This window comes from Neodiprion virginianus, chromosome 3 (genome assembly GCF_021901495.1).
Source record: "Neodiprion virginianus isolate iyNeoVirg1 chromosome 3, iyNeoVirg1.1, whole genome shotgun sequence".
In the NCBI taxonomy this organism is placed as follows: Eukaryota; Metazoa; Arthropoda; class Insecta; order Hymenoptera; family Diprionidae; genus Neodiprion; species Neodiprion virginianus.
Genome location: NC_060879.1, coordinates 20885276 through 20911959, shown reverse-complemented (window position 1 = coordinate 20911959; position 26684 = coordinate 20885276). Strand labels below are relative to the sequence as shown.

The 26684-nt window shown below is 39.9% G+C and overlaps 1 protein-coding gene across 1 annotated transcript; it reads right to left on the bottom strand.

Annotated features, from left to right (window-relative positions):
* Positions 1-1482: 1482 nt before the first annotated feature.
* On the bottom strand, positions 1483-13554 carry LOC124299717 (homeobox protein six1-like). Its single transcript, XM_046753018.1, has 4 exons — positions 12048-13554; positions 10589-11050; positions 3379-3704; positions 1483-2347 (listed from the first exon to the last, which is right to left on the bottom strand). The coding sequence occupies exons 1-4, from the start codon at positions 12470-12472 to the stop codon at positions 2175-2177; spliced, it is 1386 nt and encodes a 461-aa protein (XP_046608974.1). The 5' UTR covers positions 12473-13554; the 3' UTR covers positions 1483-2174.
* Between the last annotated feature and the right edge of the window lie 13130 nt (positions 13555-26684).

Sequence of the window (26684 nt, the reverse complement as noted above, 5' to 3'; positions counted from 1 at the left end):
AGCCATAGAAAGTAATACTCCATTCACTGTCTGCGATGCATGCAAGACACCAGTGCCATTTTATTTCGGGCAGGTATTTGTTTACATGGAGTTCAGTCTCCTTATACTTCAGTAACGCCTTATGTCAACAATATACTCTGCATGGCATTAGGGATGCACGATGTTACTAAAAAATAGCGACACCGTACCGTCGATTGTTTTAATTCTACTACCATTCTACTATCGATGTTCTTCTAAAAACATCGGAACATCGATTGTATCAAGACACAAGGTCAATTCCGCGTAAATATGATAAAGTAGATCTATTCGTAAGAACGGCGTGTAATTTGCAACAGCGAATCGTTCACAAGAATCTTTCAGATCCAACGAGCTACGAGTAAACAAAAAATTTTTACTCGTGTTTCTGATCATAAAAAAATTATTCTAAAGGTTTGATTGTTCTGCAGGAATTTTTCGGTGAGTTTGCCGCATACGTTTACGAGCAATAAACGAATGCTACCTAACATGTTCATATTCTGAAAATACTGAAGCGTGATTATAAAATAATGACATCTGAAATTGTGAATCAATATATTTTTGCAAAAATACCATCATGATGGAATGAGACATAATATGACATATGGGCCGTCCGGTGATTGCTGCTTTGAAAATAATAACTGCTCGAAACAATTTAAAGAATCGTTTCAGGAAATCACTATCCATTTTTACTGCTACTATCACTCTGCAAATTTAGTACGTATCAACGTGCAAATCGCGCAAACTGACACGAGTGTATAAATATTTTGTTTTCATCCTTATGCCAATTTCTATAATCCAAATGCATGTTTTCGATCAGTATCGTACAGTTTTTTTAAAATCATAATTTCTGTAATCCGTTGAAGAGAAAAATCATCAAGCTCGATGTCTCTACGTTTATGCATCTGAAATGTGAAAGGGAAAAACTTTGAAGAATAAATGGTGCAAGTAGCTGATATTTATTAACTAAAACCATTTCAGTTTTTTTTTTTTTGTTTTTTCTTTCTCCTTATTTCTGTTACATGCTTGTTTTCATATATTATATACAATACATACACAACCGTAAGATCATAATATTTTCTTCTTATGTACACTTACAGCGAAAACATAAAAAAAAAAAAAAAAAAGAAACAGAGAAAAAACCCGTAGAGGTTCCCTTTCCTTTTACCCGCACTGAACGCTATCGTTCCATGCTGATAATTAAGTACTCGTTAAAAACACTATATCAATTATCACTTAGCGTAGATTTTTTAATTCATCGTCCCGTTTCCCCTTTATTTCAACATCTAACTAATCTTTTTCTGAATTAAATTAAACCAGAGAAAGGCTTGCGCTGAATTTTTGTTTCACACTGGGATATACACGTATAAATATATGTGTAGCATTTTTTCTTTATACTTTGTTTATTTAATTTTTATATATGTATATATAATATATATATATATAGTACTGTAGTACGCATGGCTATAAAACTTAATTTCCTATTTCTTTGCCGTATTGTATCATAATCTCCTTACCTATAAGAAGATTTTCAAGTAACCCCTTGCGATTTTTCCTAGACCCGTTAACGCGGCAACCAAAAATGTTATATACATTATTCCGCCCACGTTCTTCCCTCATTTCCCGTTCTCGATTTATACTTTTATTTCCCTTGCACCATTTGCAAAAGGTCCGCAACACGACACACTGCATGGAAAGGCAGCTGCCATTCGCATACGCTGGCTTAAGAGGAGCTGCAACACGGACGGATGTAATGGATTCTCGAAACCTGTTTCCCGAGGCCCTCCCATTCTCTCCAGTTGGGCAACGCGCGTTCTTTGGTCCTCATTGGTCCTTCGGACTCCTTTCTTTACGTGATCAGGTAACACGCACCGCGTCACCTCCAGAGAACCGAATGTAGGAAATGTGCGCGTGTGTGTATTTATAAGAACCAGCGGCCATGCTTGTCACTCACGCGAAAGCCAAACGTGCCGGTTTTATCCTCCGTTCTCGTCCGTGACGCGCAATGACAATTTTCACACCTCCGATTAGTCTTTGGATTCAATGGTAAATGCAACACCCGCAAGTCAAGCAAAGGCTTGGATTCTTGCGAGAACGTCTTCGTCCGTCGTTTGATCATCTTCCCCGTTTTCCTGATCATGGTCCTGCTCCTCCATGGGTCACATGGAGTGCTGGGGCGGTGGTAACATGATCTCGTAACCGGTCGGCATCGACTGCTGATGGTGATGGGGTCCGGCCATCATCTGGTGGTGGTGGGACTGCTGGTGGTAGTACTGATGATGCATGCTCGAGTGGCTCGAATAGTACACCGAGCTCTGCTCCAAATCCTTGCCTGAAACCAGAAAAGTCACACTAAAATCGGAGAAATTTCATTCTGCTACAGTCACTGGCCAAAAAAAAATCAAAAATTTTCCGCAATATCATTTATGACAGCATTCCAACTACGTGTAACAGGTGTTCATTGACGGACTGAGAAAAGCTCAATTTGTTAATTTCAGGTATTAAAAATAAATCTAGTACAATGATCATCGTTACAATAATGGTTTAAAGTTGTTCGAGTTATAAGAAAATACGATACTATTAACTATTTAGTGTCACTCGGTTATAAATACTACATTTTTTGCTTATAGCCACATTAAATCTGATTGTTTACTTTATTAGATTTGTTGAACTTAATAAATCTTTAACATCAATTTATTGATGCGCCGACTTTAAACCATCACAGTTACAAAACTCATTTTCATTTTGTACTATACCTATTTTTCAGTTGTAATAAAATACGAAAATAGTTCCAAACTGCACAGCAACCACGCCAAGAATTTTCCCTTGGTGCAGCTCCATTTGTGCATTGCATAACTATACTACAATACAATATAAATTTCTTAAATGTGATCAATCTATTTTCGGATATCTGGTAAGCGAAGAAAATGAACCCAAAAGAAATAGAATCTGATAAAAAACAATCATTTCGAACGCACTGATAGTAAAAACTTTCCTCAAATTGTTAATATCTCAGTTTGTGTCTTTGATATTTACTCCGGTTCATTTCTACTTCGTAGTCGAGTTGACTGTTGTTAAACTCGTGTTCAATATCATTGGTGAAAAAGACATTGCTATAAGTTTAAAAAAAAATTTATTCTCATTTCTTGACTCATGATTTAGGCAGACCGGACCATTTATCCTTGGCACAATAATTAAAGTACCCACCTAAATTCACAGTGCTGGAAAATCTACTAACTACAGAAAAAATCAGTGGCACGTATAAATTACAACTGGAAAAGTGTAGGTATTCTCTCGTATCATTAAATTCCTGCTAATGTGCAATCCATACTCGTTGTCGGAGAATGAACAAATCCAACTTACTCGTGTCGTAAAGACTGCGGCCGTAGCAAAGAGACTTGACGTCGTTTATGGGACTCAGGCCGCCGTTGTGGACCGAGGAAGGCGTGACTGGGGCCGCGTACCCGTGATGATGAGGCCCCATAGGACTCATGCCCATCGGACTACACGGGTTCAGGGCCGCCGGTGACATGCCCATTGTAGAGAGCGGCGACATCGCAAGACTCGGACTTCCCGAGTCCAGGGGCTGAAGTGCCTGGTGATTTCCTCCGCCACTCGAAGATACCGATCCGTTCACCGATTGAACTCCGTTTGACGGAGCGCTCTGGCAGTTCAGCGGCAACATGTCACTGTAATCAAAGATTCTGTGTATATTTCTTACGCATGAAGTAGTGGTGAATTTTTTAACGAGATTTTTTTGGTCCTGCGGAAGGAAGGTTTCGCACATTCCCAAGACTTATTCATTAATTTCCGTTGATATTGAGATGAAGGTTATTAATATTCCTCGAAATATCAAAATTCGAAGCATTATTTCGAGATGATTAATATAAACCCACCCTGACCGATAAAGAAACTACAGATTTAGTATCTTTCTAATTATTGTAGGATTTAGATACGAAACTGAATTTTTTTACTCTTACGACAAATAATTAGTAATATTGATGAAGTTTTAAGATCTCTATGAAACATTATCCAGTTTATTTTATAGATTATAGTTTAGTCTCGGGCTATAACTTTTTAGGGAGAAAGTCTGCATAACGTGAAATGATAAAATTTTGGTAAATCTTGATCCGATCCTCGTATAATATTCCTCGTAAAAAACACTATTTTTTTTAAAAATATTTTCTGTTCCTAATGTAGAAGTTTTGTTTTCCATGAATTACTACTGACCCTGAACGCATTGAAATCAAATCACCAAATAATTTCGAATCTCAAAGAGGTTCATCACCCTCGAAATGCGTTTGCCTTACTCTCAGTCGGTTCAAAAATATATTCAACCTAAACACGTTAGAAGATGTCTCGAATGAAGGAATCAGTCAACTTAATTAATGGGCTATACAGTGGAAAAAGAATTGGTAACTAAATAATACTGATAAAATCCGATAAATAAATTCACACTGAGTACAGTGAATATAATTAAACGGTTACAAAAATTTGAAACCCAAATTAGGGAACTTGTGTTGAAGTTATGAAACTTTCAGAATACTGTGTGTATTATTCCGGGGAAAGAGCTTCGCCACCTGCTACATCATAAGTTTCAAAATCGATTTACTAGCAAACCAAGTTCTTAAAATTAATAAAACAATTCAACATCAGCATGTTCTTATTAAAAGAAGTCAATCACAGTTCTTCTTTTTTTTAGGAGGGAGGGGAGGGAAAATTTTGTCATCATCTTTAGGCATTTTTTGGTGAACCACCGATACAGCAACCAAGGTGTACGAAAACAATATTGATTTTGCCTTTTGGTGAAGATACAAAACCTCTTTAAAACAAACGATTGTGTTCTCTTCTACACAAATATAATCACGATGAATTTCGGGTTAACAATGGGCTGAAATTAATTTCTCAAAGTATGGAGCTTTATTAGCATGACTTCTTTTGGCAGTCAAAAAAATGTTACCCGAATAAACCGGTTTCATTAACAAAAGTTCAGCCAATTTGTCGAATCAACGAATTTAGCTACAGGTTGAAGATGTTTTAACGACCAGAAACGAGCTGCTCTGCATCTTTTCTTCATTGTATATAAGGGTTTTTCAAAAGACAATACTTTGCGATTTTCCACCATGGCACCCCATAAAAAGTTTGTTTACGTCAAAAGATGAGCCTTCCACGTCACGTGGAAGATCGTAAATTACTTTTTTCTCAAACACCCTATTGTACGTGCAAACGTGTAATTTCAGGGCTTGCTTGAATTATTGAACACAAATTACACTGTCTTAATTTCCTAGCTGTGTGTCAAAGTTCAAAGATATTCGAGGGGCATGCAATGACAGAGGACAGTGAAGGAGCGTGCAAGCCACGTGTCCGAATAGCAAGTGTCCCAGTTTTGTTTTCGTTTAAAATCTAATAATCAACCACGAGCAAGTACAGAGGGGTGCTTGACTGGCGCAGCGTGCGAGTATTTCCTCTCCTCTCCTCTCCTCTCCTCTGCTCTCTTTTCGCCTCCAGCCGCCCAGCATGCAACGGAGAGCCGGATAGCCGTTGAACAGTAGGTCCGTAGTTTTTAATGTTTGTCCCACATGTTGAAGTCACGTCCAAGAAGCCTTCTCGGAATCTGCGATCGTATGAAGTTGGTCCCGTCGTCCGTCGACCGTCGACCGTTGGTCATTTATCGCATTGTTCTTAGCGCCTAACTTCAGGAGCTCCTTTCGCCCTCCCAAGATCCTCTCTTTCTCTGGTGTTTAAAACAAGATTGCGAGCGAGCGCGTGAATAATGCGTGACATGAGGTGGGTCCAGTGCCCGTTTCAAAATCGTCCTCTCTCTCTCTCGCCCCCGCACACCGCAAACTTTCCTGCACCAGAAATCCCGTTTGACCTTGTCTGAAATCCTCCGGAAAGACGAAAAAGAAAAAAAAGAAAAAACAAACAGAAAGAAAAATAGGCCAAAAGTCGACACGGGATCAAAAACCACGTCTTTTTTTGTCGACGGCTCGTATTTGTGTAACATTCGCACGGGAAAATCCTCTTTCATAGACATCCGAAGTGGTTGACATTCAACGAAATGCGTCATGTTTGTTTCAATTATTTCAGGGATCGCTTGTCTGTTGCAGATTTTGGCAGAGTACCTCTTTCAAAAACTGTTTAAGCTCGAGAATCTAAAAAAAAAAATTCTCTTGAAAATGGATTTATATGTGAAAGGTAAAAGAGTTGATTACGGAACGGTTTTCATTATGTAATATAGAAAACACAATATTATCGAGCAATTCCTCGTCGAATTTCGTTCTTCAAAAGACGATGAATAAAATGACCCGAAAGTGAAAGTAGAAATTGAATCTGTCTTACCAGTGTTTCGCAAAAATTAAATTATTCACGTTGCAGATCCTAAAACCGAATGAGCTGCTTCATTGTTGAGCGAAACACGGCAGTAATTAAGATTCGAAAAATTCTTGGTTTGATTAAGCAAGTCAAAATTTTTTTCGGATGCCGTAGAGAAGACGCTTTCGCCGAGAGAGCGGCGGCTCGAAATGCAATTAGTGAAATTTGCAGACATAGGTATAGCGGTGAAAGAGAAGCCATGGTATATAAATGGCGCGAAACTAGAGCCGATGTAACTGAATCCAGGCCGTACCATAAAACGGTAATGGGGCGTAACGCTGCGGCCACTGAAGATTCCCATGTGTACGTAGGTATGATCACTGTGTTACCCATGTCCGTTAAGTATATATATAAATACGTAATATATACATATATGCCTCCACGAGCCCTGCGTGTAATCCAAAAATTTCTCGTGAGGCTGGATTCGGCGCGGGATGAAGTTCGACAAGTGAGATGGAAGTGAAAATTTCATTCGCTCAAGAATGTCATAAATTTAATAACCACAAATGAAATTGTAAATCCAAGAAACTTGGATGCAGAAGATTGCAAGAATCAGTCACGACAACTGGAACCATTGGAAATCACATGCTGTAAACGTTGAAAAAATCACGCTACGCGCATCGATAATCATGAAGATCGCAAGTGTTGCGTCAAATCTCAAATGGGTTCAATTTCATAATAACCCATTGACCTCCAACTTTTCGCCTACTGTCGTTGATGTCCAGTCGATAGATGTCCAATGCCCTCCCAGCGTTCTCATCGATTTTCAGTGATTTGGTGTGATTTCCTGTGACTCCATCTAATCCAAAGATCACTGAAGATCGTTTGGAGCGCTCAGAAATAATCGGAGCTCAATTCAAAACCACTTGGTATACTGGAAATCAATGACAATCACATGACAAGATAGTAATCAGTAGAAATAGCTCGTAACGAACGTTAATCAATTTCAACGATACATTTGATTTCCGCATAAATAGCCCTCTGGAAAATTCAATACTGACCGCTCAACCGGGATCCAATTTTTTCATGGCTCGGGATCTCTGACTAGGCTCGCAGGTCGTTGCGGGGATTTCGAATCATTCCCTGCTGCTCCCCGTGTAGCCATGACCGCGGACTCTCGTAGCCATAACAATGCCAGGCAACGGTGCCGTACACAGATACATAGCGAGAGAGAGAGAAAGAGAGAGAGAGAGAGAGAGAGAGAGAGAGAGAGAGATGCGATGTGCATGTAGCCCGAACTCGGCCCTGAACAACGCGTTTGATGATGTTTGTAGCCACCATGCAGGTTGAATGTGAGCACTCTGTTTGTACGTGCCGAAATCCGGTGTGGGTGAATAATAATTAACGGCGAGGAGCGACGGGGGAAGGAGCGGATATAGATTACGATTAGTCTGATTAACCAGAAGTATTCCTGATAGGGGAAGGTGTTGCGCATTTCTTAGCCGTGACCCTGCAGCACACACTCGACACGTAATGTCGAATTCCTCATTGGCAACCTTAATGAAATTTAATTACGTGTATTTGGGGGGGGGGGGGGGGGATTTTTTTCTTTATACCATAGTCAATTTTTTTAAGACTCTAATACTTGTTTGCATTTGCGACGGGAATATACTACAGCCGTTGTGGCGATAGGTACATACCCTGTCTACTCGACCGATTTCATGATGAACATCAGCACAGGAAGATCGAAATACATGAAGAATTTTTAGGTATTATCGAAGGAGGAATATTACCGCGAAACGATTCTTGTCGTCATTTTTATCATCGTAAAATAACACTTGGTAACTTATAATGAGGGTGGAAAAGGAATCGTATACCGTCAAAATTTTATATCCAGTAGAAAAACGGCGGCCATGATGATTTTTTGCCAGCGTTTCAATTTGTGCGTCAAGTATTTTGCAAGCTTTTTTTTTTCAATGTCACCATACCGAAACTTGCTTATTCGAATACGACACATTCGATCCCCAGGAATCAATTGTGCACCATGAATTTACTCCAGATACGAATCCGTCAAAAACACGAATATGTAATTCTTCTATCAAATCCACCGTAAGTAAAACCTCTTTTTGAGACAAGCCAAAGTATGAAAATATCATTGAAGAAGAATTTCTACACGCTTATGAAACGCCTTTATCTCTCAAAACTTGATTTGGTTTTACATACTGAAATTAAATGTTTTTTACAGAATCGCATCTCGAGGACTTGCGAAAACGCAACGCTGCATATGCGTCCGAGGATAGATCCGAAATGGTCTCAAAGTTCGCGGCGGGCATTTCTAATACGGACGTACAAATACACCGAAAGGGAGTCAGCCTCGTAGAAAATGATTTAGTAGGGTGTCCGTCGAGGTCCTGAAAAGGTCCTGCGAGGGATATCCCGTACTCGTGACACATGTAGAAACACTTGTTGCACGCGCTGAAAAGTCGGACCCCCCGTGGATACACGTGTCCCGCACGTACGCTTTACGCATGGTATTCCATACCAGGAGCAGTGCAATAACTACCGACTACAAAGAAGAAAATGAAGAGAAAAGCCTCAGAGTTTTGAGAATAACAGGGATTGTCGTTACCAGACAACAAAACTGGTCACAATATCGATTATCATTCATTGTACTGGGTAAAAGCTGACACACCCAATATATGTACAACGTTGGCAAACCAAGAACGAAGGTCTGGCAAGTACTTGACCAAAATTGTCGTTCAAGAATGAGGGTCAAGTGTATATGTTACAATGTATTACACGCTATTTGTCACCGCGTGTCCTTTGGAATGGCAAATTAAAGACAGAAGTGCAAAGAGGACCAAAAAGTCTGTTGAGAAGGCGACTAATAATTATCTCGACTTGATACATGCGTTTTAATTGGTTCTTAATTACTCCAGTCCTAAGCCGATTCACACGTGACTGCTATTGATACCGTAACATTTCAAGGGACGTAAACAGTCAGCGTGTAAGATAAATGCACCATTTTTGGTCACTTTTGTGAAACTTTGTGTATTTATTAATTTCACCTTTGATCTATTCAATTGTAGTCAATTTGTTATTGAAACCTTACTTTGAGCAAGTTTTCTATAGAAGTTTTTCATGTCTGATACACTTTGCTGTTTAAAAAATGGTGCTTGCACAGATAAAAGCACTTTTTCTACCATTTGCGAATTTGGTCATAACTGGGTCAGACGATAGTCAAAAAGTGAAACGATATATCGAAATTTTGATTTTTTACGGACAATAAGTTGGCATGGGATGAATATGAGGATGAATGGGACCTACGGTGACCTGAATCAAAAGTTAGAAACAGAGAAAATACAGTTAAAAAATCATTAGCAATGTTACTTGCGCTAATTATAGTGAAAATGAATAAAATAATAATATCCCCACTGTGCAATAACTGAACTGAAGCAAATCTGACAAGGCGAGTAGGGCGGTTTGATGTCGCGAACTGCGTTGTCCTTGCACGTGGTGAAAGGTAAGGACCCCCGATTTAACGTGTTTTTTTGATTTTCAATCTCATAGGCCTTGGTTGCTGAGACATCGCGAATTGAAAATTTGGATTTTCGAATGGGTTTCGACTAGCGCTTAGAGTATGTAAAGTACGGCGATGGAGAAAAAGGTCTTTGTTTAGAATTCGCTCTTCTCAGAAATTCTTGCACTTTTTCACTAAAAAATATCTTACGGAATAGGCCTGGACTTGTTTTGTTCACCACAATGATCGGCACAGATAAACTGACAAAGTTTTTCAAACAGTCACCTCCAGAGTAGATAAGAATAAATTAGTGCAAATATAGTACAACAGACTTATATTATATTCCAACTGTATAACTATCTTGTATTACATTAGACTTCTTGAATGTTTTACGGCAATTTGTGGTGATCCGATTAACGAGGAAAATGAGTTGAAAAATATAAGAATTGGATGAGAAACACCAGAGTTCAATCATTTTGAAGGATCTAATTGTCCGAAACCTTTTCTCAAACTGTGAATATTTTATAATTCGCTTGTATTACTCGAATTTCCTTCAAACCAATTCCATCACTCAGAAAGGATGTGCCGTTCCATTCGTATTCACCGTCATTGGCGCCAATAACAGTACCAGATATTATTTAAAGCCAGTTTTTCCACTTTTCTCGACTCTTTCAATTCGGACGGATGATCCGGCGGTAAAAAGCCCTAATTGTAATGAGCATAATTTGTGAAACTCACGTTCTAGCCTGCGGCGTGCGATCCCTCTGTCGACGATTTTTGAACCAATTGGAGACCTGAGTGAGAGTGAGTCCGGTTTTTTTTGCGAGGTTCTTCTTCTCGTCGGGCGTCGGATAGCGGTTTCTGAGGTAACAGGCCTTCAGGGCGTTCCTCGAGCGCTCCTTGAAGCAGTAGACGGTCTCCTCGCCGTCCCAGATCGTCTTTGGCAAAGGGTACTTTTTCCTGAGCCGATACTTGTCGACTGCGCCTAGAGGGCGTCCCCGGATCTTCTCGGCCTCGCGGTAATGCGCCTTGAACCACATCTGCTGGAGCTCAGGATGCCGTCGTGGCGAGAAGGGATGCCCTTCCAGGATCGAGTAGAGCTCGTGGTATGCGCCTCTGTGAAACGCAACCGCTGCTCGAGCCATCAGCACGCTTTCACCACCTCGGAGAAGCTCCCCAGGTGGTAGAGACCACAGAAACCTTTTGAAGAAGAGGATTTCTTTTAGATGGAAAACGCCTGGTTTCAACCAACGCGATAAATTACGATAAAAGAAAACACACGATAGATACATTGCATGAAACGTGAGATACTTCTTCAATGATCGGCTCCAGTATTCAAGATGAAAATTTTGAAACTCCGCCCAATGGAATTGATCTACGAAATATCGATGTTTAAATTATTTGTTTATTGAAACATTAACCAATTTGGAAAGTTTCTTTTTTGAAGAATCTAAACGCCGTTTTATTCCTACAAGATTTTGGCACAGCCAGATTGTTGTTCAATGAATATTCTTTCCGTGAATCATAGTATTTTCACAATGGTTGACAAACAGATCATTTTATCATTCAAGACGTGGAAAATACGTACCGGTCGTTGCGTTTCTGAAATGAAGCCAAAGAAACTTGAACAAATCTCAAAAAATTCTTGAAGAAAAACAATTTGTGTACACAACCGTGGTGTTTCCTATAATGCTTGCCTACGTATCATTATTATAAACACGAGGAGTGCAGAATCAAGGAAGAATCTGCGAACTTATTCAATCTAACTTACAATGAATCCAGTGCGGATTACTTCCCTAAACGTTGTAAATAGCAATAAGCAACGTCACTGCAGAGACGTGATGAATTTTGAAAAACCATAACCAGTTACACGCGTATAGAGTACGGACTGGACTCGAAGTATCATCGAAAGACCGTGAGGAACCGTTTTCAAAAGCAGCGCAGTTTTTTTCCTGCGAATCTGAGTACCGAAACGTTATTTTCACATGAAACACTGAATGAACAACCGAATTCGCAAAGGTGAAAATTTTCAAGCGACGGATCGCGCTCGTGACAAAGCGAAGCTACGGTTTGAAACGACGACAGTCCAAGCCTTTCACCCAAATTCTGAAGCGAAGGGGACGTCGAAGTGGCCTTAATAATTTCATAGTGAATTTTAAAATCGGAACCCCCGTTCTAAAAATGAAGAGAGACCAACCTTGTCAGGCTATCGATGTCGTGGCTCTGCGAGAGGGCTTCGCACATGCAAGATATCTGTTCTGGACTAAAATTGTTCGCGTTACTGGGAACGGCGAGTCCAGTAGCGGATCCGTTTACGTTACTGGAAGCACCGCAGGACATTAATTCCTGGGGATACTGGGGACTGCCATTCGTCGGCGTCATTGTCTGCGGATGAGGATGGGGATGGTGATGAAGGGGCAATCCGGTCATCGCCGATGACCCGTTGTAGGATGAACTCCCAACCGAGGATCCGACGACACCGCGGTGCAAAGAGCCCATCTGGTTGTTGCATTCGCTGCTGGGCGAGGACAAGTGATCCGAGCTATCAGACATCCTGGCTACTCGCTCCTGGAATTTCGCTCCCTTTTTCACTGAGCACCACTCACCCAGCCCAACAACCATTCGCCGGGTTTCACGGGACTCCCTTCACCCCAACATCGTGTTTTTTCACGCGCAAATTCAAATTTGTTGAATCTTTGTTTGTTCTTATAATTTCGGGCGAGGAGAGGGCCCGACTTCTTTGTCGAGGAATCCTATTTTCTGTTCGAATCCAAGGACCAAAATTGATTTTACTAAATACACTGACACGCACACTTGACTTTTGTTGATTGGTTCGTCACAGTTTCCGTAGTAATCGACGCGTTATTTCCTTCTTTCTTTATCACCGCGCCGCAATGCACTTAACGTTTAAATATTAGGAGAATTAGGGGAACTCTGCAGAAAACTGTGATTATAGTTTGACAATCGGCGCATCGGTGATCGAATCTTGTTCAATGTGCACAACGGAGCAACTGATTCATTCGACATGTGAAAAATTGCTATTCTGAGAAAACGCATTTATCGCACCACCAACAAAACCACAGGTTACATTACCGCTAACAAGTCTCTGTTCGGTTGTGATCTTCTCCTGCACGATGTTCCCCATCATTTTCTTGATACTCTCGCACATTCGTTATATTCATATCTCCACTTATCTATTAACAAAAATAAAAATCCGAATCATTCTCGAACGTTTTTGTCAATTCTTTCAGCCGGCCACTGTAACTAACACAACGCGATTACAGAACTGCAGGATTCCCTCCGAAACCCGCGATCCACGCTCGAAGTGTTCGATCTGTTCGATACAAAAGTTTACGCGCATTAAAAATATTCCACCGCCACAACACGGTATTGCGTATTTGGTTTTTAGTTACACCGCAGGTGATGTACTGTCGTAAGCACAAAGTGCACACACTATTGGCTCCCATCCATCCGTCAACGTTTGGTTAGTAGCCGTTTTATCGGCGTTCATAGTGAATTATCCTCCTCCTCACAAGAGTTATCGATAAAACCGACAAAGTTTAAATCACCGATTTATCGCCAATGCATGCCAACGGTTTATTATGCATGAGAGGCGTTTGTCCGGAGATTTGCGGAGGGCTTATAGGGCATCGAAGCGCACTGAGCCGAGTGACCCGAGTCACCAAGTTAGTAACTGAACACTACGAACCCAACGAAACGCCGCCGTCGCGTCGTAATGCAATGTAGGTATTAGAGAGAAGCGCGTAGGCACCAGTTTCTCTCTCCCTCTTCTCTCGTTCTCCCTCTTTCTTTTTCTCACCGGTCTCCGTCTCTCCTCTCTCTCATTTTTTTCTACCTCTCTTGTTCCCTCCCCCCTCCCTGCCGCCGGATCACTCTCTCTCTCTCTCTCTCTCTCTCTCTCTCTCTCTCTCTCTCTCTCTCTCTCTCTTTTTCTCGCCTTTTTTTTTCTCGCCGTTTATTTGGCTCACCCGGCAGGCCGCCGTTCCCATTGGTCGCGAGGCGGGATTTCCGCTTTTCTCATTGGCTAACGAACGGGGGCGGCCAACCCCTTGTCCAAACCACCCTCCACGGTCTGGAGGACTAGCAGCGTTGATACCTCCACTCTGGCGAGAAATATCCATCTATGCCCGCCGACATCAAATTCTCACCTGTCCGCCTTCCTCGATTTCCTAACAATTACAAAATTTCGTTACGTATTTTCTTGTTTTTTCTTTTCATTTTATGTTTTCACATTCTCATTTAATTGTAATTTCTTTATTGTACCTGTGCTCTAATTTAATTCGATGTTTTATCGATAATGCGTCACCTTCTCACTCCACGGATTTTTGGGAAGTAGGTCCAGTGAAGACAACGGAATTATCGTCACGTTTCAGCCCAAGGCGAAGGTACTCCCAATAAAATTTAGTTGCAAAATGCAACCTTGACTTGTCGTATTGACCGAAAATTGAAGAACGAAAAGAGGGAAAAAGTTATTGAGGAACCGCATCGTGCTAAAAACACCGCGATTCGAATCTACCACAGCTAATTTACACGAATCAAGACAATCTTTGTTTTCCGTCATTCTCCAAACCTCCCTACAAGAAAGATGTTTACACAGAGAAACCAGGAGATGGGAGAGAACGATTATCGACCAATCAGGAATAGATCGATAACTTTACTCAATCATTATTAATGATTTATAGAAGTCGCTGAGTCTCTCATCATCTGGTCTTAAATTGACGGAGTTTGAATGGCTAACTCTTTTACACATTCCCAAGACTAACCTTTTCCGGTATTTCGACTATTGTTTCAAGATTTTGACCTCGGTATGATTAAATAAATAATCGGTATTAATCATATATTGCCTCAAGGCATTGTACCGGTCATCACTTGCAAAGATATTATTTTTGTGTTACTTCATTCGAACCTGTAAATGTCTACAAGTTTGGCCGATGTGCACCTAACCACTCACGGTTAGAAAAAAAATTTCCAGCAAGTCAACTAATATGCTTTTGGGTTGGTTTAACCATTTTTTAATGTATTACTCACTGAAAGAAAAAGTACAAATTACAAAAATTTGTTTCATATTTACTAACACACAACATAAATGTAAAGTGAATATTGCAATCCAGAGAAGGAATCCAGTGAATAGCATTTGAATATCGATCTGTCGGTGAGCTGTCTTTTTCAAAATCGAATAGGTTTCTGAGCTCGCATGGGTTTTTACCGACAAACCGTACACCGTATTTTTTTAACATTATATGTAATGACTAAAAAGAACCAACTACGTAAGGGATCGAGTTGAACTTTTTGGATTCCAAGTTGAGATCTTCTACCTCATTGTATTATTGTTATCCTCAAGAAAACTAATTTTACCAACTCTGGAGTTGATGTGTTTCCTCAGAAACCACGACGAATATTAACTCATACGTAGTGTATCAACAATGAGCGCTAAATTTTTCACCCGAAATTCAGGATTGGCAAGTTTAATGCCTAGATTCACTAAATTAGACATGGGGTGATGAGAATGAAAGTTCAAGTACCTTCGAGACCAAGTGTTTTTATGGAACCAATCCGTTTTAATCCTAGACTGCACGTTCATGATCATCCAAAAATCACCCAAAAAGCTGATCTTGTTTTCTAAATCTTCTTCCAACGTAGATTATAGCCTAAGGTAGCAACTGTTGAACATGCTCAGCATTTCATGTACTTTGTTGAAGGAAATCTGTAACATCTATATAGTATCTATAATGAAAGAAAAATTTAAAACCCAAACGACGAATACAATGACACGCAAGATTATCCATGGCCAGGTCTGACAGGATCGGAGACAAAGGTGAACCTATCGGTAAACCAAATCTTTGCGTATAAGTGGCGTTATTGAACTTAAATCTGGCTGCATCGAAGCAAATATTAACCACAGTAATAAACTCCGTTAATGGGAAAGAAATATTTCTTTCCAAATCTGACCGACGGTTTTTCAAGGCTTTAATAATGGCCAAACTTTTGGGTACGTCTGTGAACAAGGCGACCACGTTCAATGAAATCAAAATTTAACTGTCCGGAAGGCGAAAGCTTCTAACAGCCTCCACAAGAGCCAAGATGTGCATGCAAAATCAAAACAATGTCGAGCAAATCGATAAATAATCTCGGGAATCGTAAATGAAACGAAATTAATTCAAACCATCAGTCAAGTAATGAACAGTAAGAACTGTACTATCATAAAGAAATTGAAAATCTAATATACATATATTGCATGTTTTATGATTAAATAACAATCCTGCAACCAGGATCTGATTTTTCTGTTGAAGATACTAGTAATTATAATTATTTTTAATGTTTTAATGTTTTATTCCTGTTATTGTAGATCCTCAAACGCATCTTTAACAATTTGGAAGCGCCCTGGCGGCAAAATTTTCTGAAAGTGGTAAAAACATGTGCGACAGGCGCTACAGGTTCTTGAACGATGCTATTGACGAAATGCTGTAGCTCTCGTTTTATACCTGGATGACAAGCTGTGCAGCAGGCAAAAACATATCGCTGCAGTGACTGGTGACTGCATGTAGCTACAACACTTATGTCTTCAGATAAGCAGATCATCGGAATGGAAACTAGAATTAATAAATTGCTAGTCACAGAACCGAAACGCAAATTTAATTTTTTCAATTACTTGATCATTCGATTAGCAGTGCAAGTCTGCAATTCGTGTAACGTGCCTGCAAATTGAGATTTTCACATTCATTTTCACAGTTCATACATAGAAGATATTCAACTTTGAAATTTAAAGAGAATACGGAACCCGATGATTTGAATATATCACGTAAATGATGGTGAAAAAAACATGAGAAAAAAGCAAACGAACAGTAAGAGCTTTCCTCTACCAAAGTTCGTGTGTCGAGATGCATGCAACTGCTGCAGCATTCAGAAGACCCGCTGCAGACCGTAAAAAACGAGCGTCTTCCCTGTATAGCAAGAAACGTGACACTGAAATTCCAATCTCAGAATTTATGGTACAATCCCGTGATTTCTGCGTTGAATAGTAGATTCTTACGAACTCGTTTTTACTGTGTTTCGTCCGTTTACTTGTGTCGTGATATTTTTACACGCGTAGTTTAAACAGCTTAGTATATCTACCGTGCAAGAAATTACGTTAGCAATTTCTAAATCGATGTTCGTTGATTCTATAAAATAATTGTACCTTTTTTTATTCCGTCTTTGTTTCTGCTTCACGATTAAACACGATTGTTTCATTTCAGATACTATTCGTGGAGAGATACTTTTACAATGTAAATCGTTGGGAAATATATACAGTAGGGTGGTTTCCTTTGACTTTTGTTCTTTTTTTTTTTCTCGCGTTTTCTTACCCTTCGAAACGTTAGTTTTTAGTCTCAAACGAAGCCTCGCGAAATCAGTACTCGGTAGCGTAATAATAAAAGGTGCCTCATCCGGTTTGAATTTTTCAAACACTCCAACCGAAATATCTCGAAAACTATACAAGCTGGGAAGCTGTTTTTGGTTTCATCAACAGATGATCAAATTTTCGACAAAAAAGATCGAGACTACTATACACTTAAATGTTCGTTTTGTATTCGATGCGAACGTTTAACGTTGACTGAATTGAATAAATTAATGGAGATGCTTATTACTTTATACATTTTTATCTCACCCGTGTTCTAAGCTAATACAAATAATGTCAAGTAGCAGTCACGAAATTTGTCAAAGAAAATTGGATGATCAACAAAATGAAACCAAGAACAGCTCCCTAACTTGAATAGTTTTCGATGTATTTCGGATAGAGTGTTTGAAAAATTCAAACCGAATGAGGCACCTTTTAGAATTTTGTTACCGAGTTCCGGTTTCACGACGTTTCATTTGAAACTAAAAACTAACTTTTCGAGGGGTACGTAAGAAACAAAAAAAAAAAGCTAACAAAAACCCACCATAATATACAGTGTGAATTGTTAATCATAGAATGGTCAGTTTTCTACCAGAGTTTAATGCGCATGCGCTACAATTCGAAAGCGGTTATTTGCCAGGGTGACCAACCGTCATGCAGGTTACCTCTAAAATTTTGACAGTAATCGCTGGCAGTTGTGTTCCACACCGACAGCTGTCATAATTTTTGAGGTTACATACGTCGCATCGAACTGTCGTGTAAATTTCTAACAGTTGGTCACCCTGGCAAACAACCGCTCTCGGATTTTAGCGCATGCGCATTAAACTAGCAGCAGACAACGGACCATTCTATCGTTAGCAGTTCACTCTGTATATGCAGACGTGAGTTCACTGTTGGAAATAATTTGTGTCATATGACTGGTTAATTTTTTACAGTCGATCAGTAAATTGAAACGCTGTCAATGGTATATCACGAAAATCTCCAAATTTTATAACTCGATCCAAGTATGATACCGATTGATTTTCAAGTATTGTAAAATGCCGAGTTTCTGTTATTTGAGAATAAAACTAGCAAAGTCTCAATTCACAAATCATCTAAAAATGCAAATGTCAAGGCACCTATCATCTACCGTACACGGAAATAAAATAATGACGTCATCGTGGATATTATAAAGCGGATATTTTTATAAAAGCTCCTATAATATGACTGCAGGTATCTAGAATCCGGTTGAAATTGATGGAGAATATACAAACGAGCTCGAGCGGATTTAAACGTATGTATAAGTATATGCCGCGTGTAGCAACAAACACCGGAAACTGGCTACATATAGTGTCAACTGCAAAGCTATCGGTCAGCCAACACCTTGTTTTCATCTAATTGCGATAACATGTGTGCAGCGGGTACCAAAGCGATATCCAACCCGCCCCCTTTCCCCAGCCTTTTCCGCACTTCCACACATGTACTGCATGATAATACTCGAATCGGCCACCATGAATGATACAACATACCTGGGCAAGTATGTCCAGTTTGCCTCCGGGATGAACCCGATCCCTTGCATATCGTTACGCCTCGATGTCTGCATTCGTGAACCCCGATGCGCTTGGATTTTTAAAATCACTTTGGGTAAATGGTTCCCATGCAATTTTTCAAAATTTTTTAATCCTAGTCATAAAGTAGAATGGCTAGGCAACGATAGACAATGAGGACTGGAAGTTCGAAAACTCGAGAACATGATATTCGCAGAATTTGAAAATGTAGAAAGTGAACACATAAGAAGGTAAAAATATACAAATTTGAGATATGGAATCGTCGGAATTATAGATGTAAAATTGTAGGGAAAAAAATAATATGTTCATGGTTAAATAATTTCGCTAAACCTGAAAATATAGAAATATAAAATATGGAAATTCTCTATTGTAGGTATCTAGAAATACCGGTACAAATAGAAATTTTGTTGGTTCGACGCTTTCGCTGAAGGTATAACTCAAAAAATGAATATATCGATCATTTGAAGATGTAAAGAAATATAGAAATTATAATGATTCCATATTTTGGCTTTCACACTTTTACCAATTTCCATATTTCGATTTCTTTATTTTTTAACTCCCAACATTTTCAAACTGTATGAATAAGATTCTCGCATCTATATGAAAACTCGGTTTTGTAAGCATTTCATTGTCCAGACATTCTACATTTTGACCGCGCACTGCCCAAATTTTGCTCACCCAAAACTTTATTTGCACGTCAATTTCCAATTAGCCTTGGAAATTTTATAAATCTGAACTGTCTAATGTGAAATGTTCCTAAAACCAATGATCGTTCCGAATGAAATTATTAATATCCCATCGTCATCCCTAACTTCCAAACAATCGAAAATTCAGGGCAAATTTAACCTCGAGTGGTGCAGTATTATGGAAATCTTTCTTTATTAAGCTGCAGCTGCATTCCTGCCGAAACTTTTGGAACTCCAACCAGACTTTCAATTGCGTTAAAAATTTGACATACCATATAAACAATTCGACCGTCTCAAATGATTGAAGAATCATTCAAGTCCTTCTTCTTCTTCTTCTTCTTCCACCAATTTTCCCTCCCCCCTTTATTTATATTCATCTAATTATTTTAAACGAATCTCGGAACTTCTGCGAGTGACAAATCGTAAAGATTAGAAATTTTTCTAAGTTCAACCAGTGAATTCCGAATATAATTTATGCAGCGATTTAATTGTTTTTAATCCCGTTATTTCCCAATACTGTAGTTATTGATCGATAACCAAGTATTTATTTATGCACAACCGTATGAATAATCGTATATGTATACCTGTCAGATATACCTATAATTATAGCGTGAAAACGCGCACGTAATTATTAAAATATGATCCAAAACAATGCCAGAGGTCCAAGTGACCGTAAGCTGAACTGCTGTATAAATATGTACATATACAATATAGGTAGTGTGACCATATATTCTGATCGGTATACATACCTGTGTTACAACTTCACGGCGCTTTAATCGTGCAGCACGCGCTAAACTTACGCACGGAGAGATCAGTTTCTCTCATTCATTTATTTATTCATTCGTCATTCATTCGTTCGTCAGACTCATAAACGTAAATTGAGTGTAACAAATTCCTTCCACAATTGAATCCCGGCTACAAATTCTTCGTTGTACACACCCCGTATAATTCTGAAAACACATGTAGATTATTTTTACCTTGTATAATGACATTTATTTACACATACAGGTAAAAGAACGAAACCTATTTAGAGTTTTCTCATCTAATTGTGAGTAAACAAAGTTCCTAATTCATTTATAAATGTTTAAGCGATTTCTTCTTCGCTCAGCAAGTGTTCGTAGCCGGAATGTTTGGAATTAAGAGATCGCAGAAAATTGCGGATAAATTCTGTAAACTATCAATTTTCGAATTTGTTATGAATGTATTTTACAGCAAAATTTCTTTCAACTTATATTTGGCATACGACGTATTATGACTAAACCATTTTTGACAACGGATGAATCAATCGATGCGCGTTTTGTTCGGTAAAGCAAGTTTAAAATTGGCACTCCGTCGCTTGTTACACGAACGTCTCATATCTCTCGAGAGCCTCACTTATATTTATACTTGTTTCGTTTTAAATTTATTTCAGGTTTTAGAACGGCAGATTTTCATGTTCGCATACTGCACAAACGGGTCAGGAATAGAAATCCGAGTGTTGCGTAGATCAATGAAGACTACGAGTGAAGTTCTCACTCGTCACTTGCACCGGTAGCCGCCCCAAAAAACCGACTTCGTCACAGTCATCGTCCCTCTTCCTTTACCCACTCTTCGCATTTTATAATTTTCTATAATTATACCCATACAACAATTATTTTCATCACATTTCAAGGAAAGACACTCGCACTCATGTACCAAACGTCAGTTTGATGCTGAATATCTTTTCTTTTCATATCTCTGAATGTACTCGTTTGATTCACGCAGACGGAGGGAACCATAAAAATTCTTTTTATAAATAGACGTTAATTGAAATAAATTCAGATATTCAAACAGACGAAAGGAATTATCTTTTAAATATATTCTCAAATTTGACCGTATGCATGATTTTTTTTAGTTATAAAGAAAAAGGATTTTGAATAAAAGATTGATTGTAAGGTTTGTAAAGTGGTCCCAGAATCATTGTGTTGATTTTCAAAAGATATTCTTTGTAAAAGTTGACTCTCTCGAAATTAAATTAATTGCAGAATTACAAATATTATGTATATAATACATATGTCAGAGAGATAACAACATTTGAGATGACTTGACATAACGTGAAGAGGTCAATTTTTCTTTCAGAGTGCTAACCTTAAAAGTTATTAAAAAAAAAATTCCAGGCCAAATTCATGCATTCGCCTTGTTGAACTCGTCATTTTTTTTTTTTTTTCATCTATCCGTATACTTTCGACTCTGCAACAATAAAATATGCTCAATTTTTCGCTCACAAGTTCTGAGGATTAATTGCGTAATTATAACACATGCTTAATCAACTCTTAGAACTTATATAACAATTCAGCCAAAAATCTATCACACGTGAAATTTTATTGACGAAGTTTTTCATCTTTCTGCTAAGCTTAACGCATGATTAACAATAAATTGGATCGCTCGAGCGTCGTGAGCTTTTAATTTTTCATTTAATTTCTTGCAAAATAAACGTGTAATGGACGAGTATTCAACTACCAAATTGAAAAAATCATTTCATCACGTGTATATGCATAGGTATGGATGCGGATCGAAACCGCGACTGGGATAGAGACCAAGTGCTGCCTGCTGCAGAGTGTGGCAGCGGGGCGGCGCCGGGCGTCGGTGGAGAGCGTCGCGATGGCGTCTCCTTCGATTTGGTGTCGGATGTCCGCCAAGCCGCCATTTTACTGATCCTCTGCCTCCGCGGAGGGAGACTTGTAAAGGGAGGTAAGCCTCTTTATTAAACCCTTAAGGTCCTCGGCATTGCGTTTGACCTCGTTTTCATCCCCTTACAATTATTTCCCACCAGCTCTCAACTCCGAGTAATGTATTTTCTTTTACTTTTTTTTCTTCTTCTTCTTCAGTTGCTTCATTTACGCCTTCTTCAAATTCAGTGTAACTTACGCACAAAAATTGAAGGAAAAGGAGGTTTAATCGGCTAATGTTTTGTCCCTGTTCAGAGACTGACTGGAAAATTCTCTTTTCGCTGACAATGAGTATGAACTGAATCTAAAGCATGAATAAATCCTTTCCTCAGCTTGAAGATCCGTTAAAATATTGCTGGAACCCAACACCTTGTTCCATACCAATATCAGTACACTGCGTAAGGAAGAATATCGGTGTGGAATTCTGGAGTGTATAATTTGGTGTGCATGTAACACTGTCGGATGTCGAATTCCCGAATTAGCTACAAAGACTGTTCCGTAGCATACCAAATCGATCATTTTTTTTAACAATTTTATCACCACCATTTTCGACATTTTATAGATTCAAATCCGATTGAATTTGTTTCAACTTAAAACATGAAAAAAAGGAATCTCAGAACCGATTCCTTCGAATCTCAGTCAAATTCAAACGCTCTCGCTCAGTCACTCAAGCATAAAACCGGGCATGCATGCACTCAACCCCCCGACAATAATACATCTGAATGTAACCCGCCGGATTGATTTAAATTTCAGAGGATCACTTTAGGGCAAATTACACGGTAGGACAAACGCCACGGTATCGGATGGACAAGTGGATATGTATGGCGCTACAACTGCAGGACTTTGAATCGAGTCCATACTGCAAGTGTTAAAATGATTGAGGACGGTAGAGGCTCATCGATTCGCATGCATGTTCACCTGTCGGCCGTGCAGTTCGTGTAATACCAGTCGAGGTACATGTTTGCTGAAGCGTGCAGACCAGCGGCGGTAATAATATATGGGTGGTGAAAACGCAGGCGCGAAACACCCACGAGCCCAACACGAAGAGCACACGTAGCAGAGCCACACAGAAGCGGTGCCAAAAGCTTCGTATTTCACTTCGTACCTAGGCAGGTACTCGCTCTGTACGGCACGGCTGCCACCCGTAATTGCATTCCAAAATGGCTGTTCATTCTCCAGCACCCTCACCCCCGCAATGGGGGAATAGCGATGGCGATCCATAGCTCGAAATTGCACCACGTGCCATTACACGTAGACACCCGATAAGCTTACACATCTACCTGGACTACACGTAGCTCACTTTATCAGTGAGAACCTTATTGCGGATCACTTCGCCCTTACGGGAGTTGCTTGGTTCCTTGTATTTGTTTTTCTTTTGCCCTCCAGCTTTATTTTCTTTTCACCGTTTGATGTTATCAGGTTATCGCGTTAGACTTGGACAGTTTTCTGCACGAAGGGGAAAGGATTCGTTGATTTTACAAAATACCGCGATCAAATGTGGCGGGAAGAAATGTTACCGTCCTGCAGTCAGACGGATAGATTGACAGACAGACAAGTCGACTTATACCTGTTGGTGGGCGACATCCGAGAACTCGTCGAACAGATAACGGTAGCGTAGCTATCTCACCGTGTGGATTACAAAAGGAAGAAGAAGAGCAGGTATTGTGACTGACCCTGCGGCGGGTGGTGTATTAATAGAATAAAACTCTCGTGCACAACTCCACAACTCTTATCGGAGAACACAATTCGTCAGGAGCTAACGGTCACAGGTTGCGATTAAGTATACTGCTTACACGTGTATCGGCAGATTGGTGCCACTTGCCTTTTTTGCACAGATCAGTAACTGTTCTACAAGAAGGTGATGGGAAACGACGAAGTGAAGGAAAGGTGGCAGAAATCAAATTCGCATCGTTTGAGGGATAGCGTTGAAAATTAATAGCGGTTTCAACGCTTTCACCATCAAAGCAATTTCACTGGATGCTTTTGATCGCAAGGTTCACGTTGAAGACCGTATTCGGAATACTCTCGGAAAGACGAAGTATAAAATTTTCAGTTGTGTCGGTTTTCCAAATATCGAGATTCACTCGTCCCACAAATTAGCATCTGACTTGTAGACACGAAATAAATTTATTTACATGTAAGTATGTTATCAATTTCAGACATATAAAGGATTGGAATAACGATTCAAGAATCAGTGATTTCCGGTTTATTGTCGACTCAACAATGGACCAGATTTCATTTCAATTCGATTTCGAAATCAGGTATAAGGTAACACATGTCAAGTTGATTCCGTCTTTTGGGCACCAGTCACCCATCTTTCGCCGTTAATGCTCATCGATGGTGGGTCGAATTGTAAGAAAAAACAACAACCCGTGAAATGTGATTATATTCCTATGGTCATGGACTGCGTACACGGGCAGTGAGAAGAGAATCTTCAAATCCGGGTTCTTGCCGACTCGGCTCCTCAAACAATTTACCGTGTTTCCAGAAACTGCAAATCCCGCCCATCATCGGCCGATTGTCTTTAGATACAGAGATCATTGCTATTGTTTCACCATCGAAATAGACACAGGTAAAAGATCAAGATTTTCAGACGTGCATCTCTAACTTTGCCTAGTTCGTGTCAAGTCCGTGAAAAACCCACTCGAAATAGAATTCTGGAGCAGCAGTATCGCTCCTCCATTGTTCACGATCAAGTACCCTGGAGTCCTGCGGACGGCGCTATCCTGGAGAAAAAAACAGGGTGCACAGGTACCACCGGTTTTGGACGGATCATCAGTTCCGTAAGGCGACGTAATCCCGTAGTTATTCTCCCATTAGCGCAGTGGCTCGCCACGTGATCTCCTGCCGTTTCAGCTCCCGCAGAGATCGGTTCCACAGATTTTTTCCAATGGACGTCAAACGGGCGCTATGAACACAGGTAGCGAACTAGCGAAGGCTGCGACGAGCAACGAACCGGCCCAAAATAGCGCTCCCTGGTTCCCAGCTCCCGCAGGATCAGACCGACAAAATCTCGGGCTTACTAATGCCTCAAAATATGCTCTTTATGTGTCACTGGCCATTTGTCGACCCCGGACCATTCTGTGTCATTGCCCACCCATTCAACTCACACCGATTACCAAATGATTACCGTAGTAGCTACTAAAGCGCTTTAGGATTTTTTCCTTCTTTATTGGTGGAAAAATATTCGTGTAAATTTTACGTACAACCATTCGTCCAAAGTCAGTCTGTGGCTCGTGAAAATTATTTATTCAGTATTTTTTTTCAAGCAAGAAAAACTGACGATTATTCTCAAAATGGAAATTTTATCAATTCTTCTGACACACCTTTTTTTAGCTTAGTTCTAGCGGTAACTTCTAATTCGAGTTTCAACCAAGTTTTGATTACATTAACTGCCTTACGAAAAATGCACGACTAAATGTTAACTATTTTCCAATCAATGACATTCAGAGAGTAAAATTATCCCTGTAATTTCTGTTTTTAAAATTTAATTGGCCAAATTAGCTCCCGCTGGATATCGACATAGATCCCATCTCCCCGCAGAACATTAGTTCGACAAACCGGTCGCGATGATACGAACTACGAAGACAAGGGAGGTAACAGGCCTGGTAATTGGATATAATTACGCTCATCGTAGAGAACCGATCAAATTGTTAGTCTCGAGGGCTTAGGGCTCCTGCCAGGAATCGACGTCATTGATTAGGGTTGGCCAGCAACGCAGCGCAGCCCAGCGGGGGAAATTATCTATAGCTGCACGTACCGAAAAGGGGAGACCTGAAATCTCAAAGGGTCTTTCAAACACCTAAACAATTACCCCTTCACGCGCCGAAATCTGCACGGTGCTCCAGATATATTACAATTTATTCCTGCAGCGTATACTTATAAGGTATTACGTGCATGTGTAGCTTCCATGTCGGAGCGGTTCTAATTGTAATTGTCAATACCCCCTTGGAAATCTGAGAGCGTAACTAACTAACCGTGTAATCGTCAATTTGGTGTTATTATAATATACTCTCGAGAAAGCATGCCAGGAGAGAGGGAGAGAGAGAGAAAAGATAAAACCGGTCAATCCCATTACGGTGGGTAGAGCAATCACTTCACCTACCTAAAATTCTGTTCCTCTTTTCTTACTTCTTTTCGCTGCACTGATTTCACCCCGCCAATTATCAATTGTGCGTGAGCACACGAATTTCAATCCAAGCGGGCTCTGTATCGTCAAAAGATTCTGCCGAATAAAGCTCACTTCTCGTGTTGCGAATGTTGGAAGTTGATTGATCGCCTATTTATAGTTTCATATTCGTTTATTAATTCATTCGTGAAAATATCCATCCTGAAGTATACCATCTAGGCGGTTGATCCACGATGGGACAGTGAACCTTGGTAACCCTTGGTACGCGTATATACGTGTGTATAAAAAAAATTGAAGCAGGCACCAAAAATATCTTGGTAATTCGATGAAAGCCAGCCGTTTGGAATCGAGTTGCACAGTCGTGGAGCTTCTGCAACGAGTGATGCACG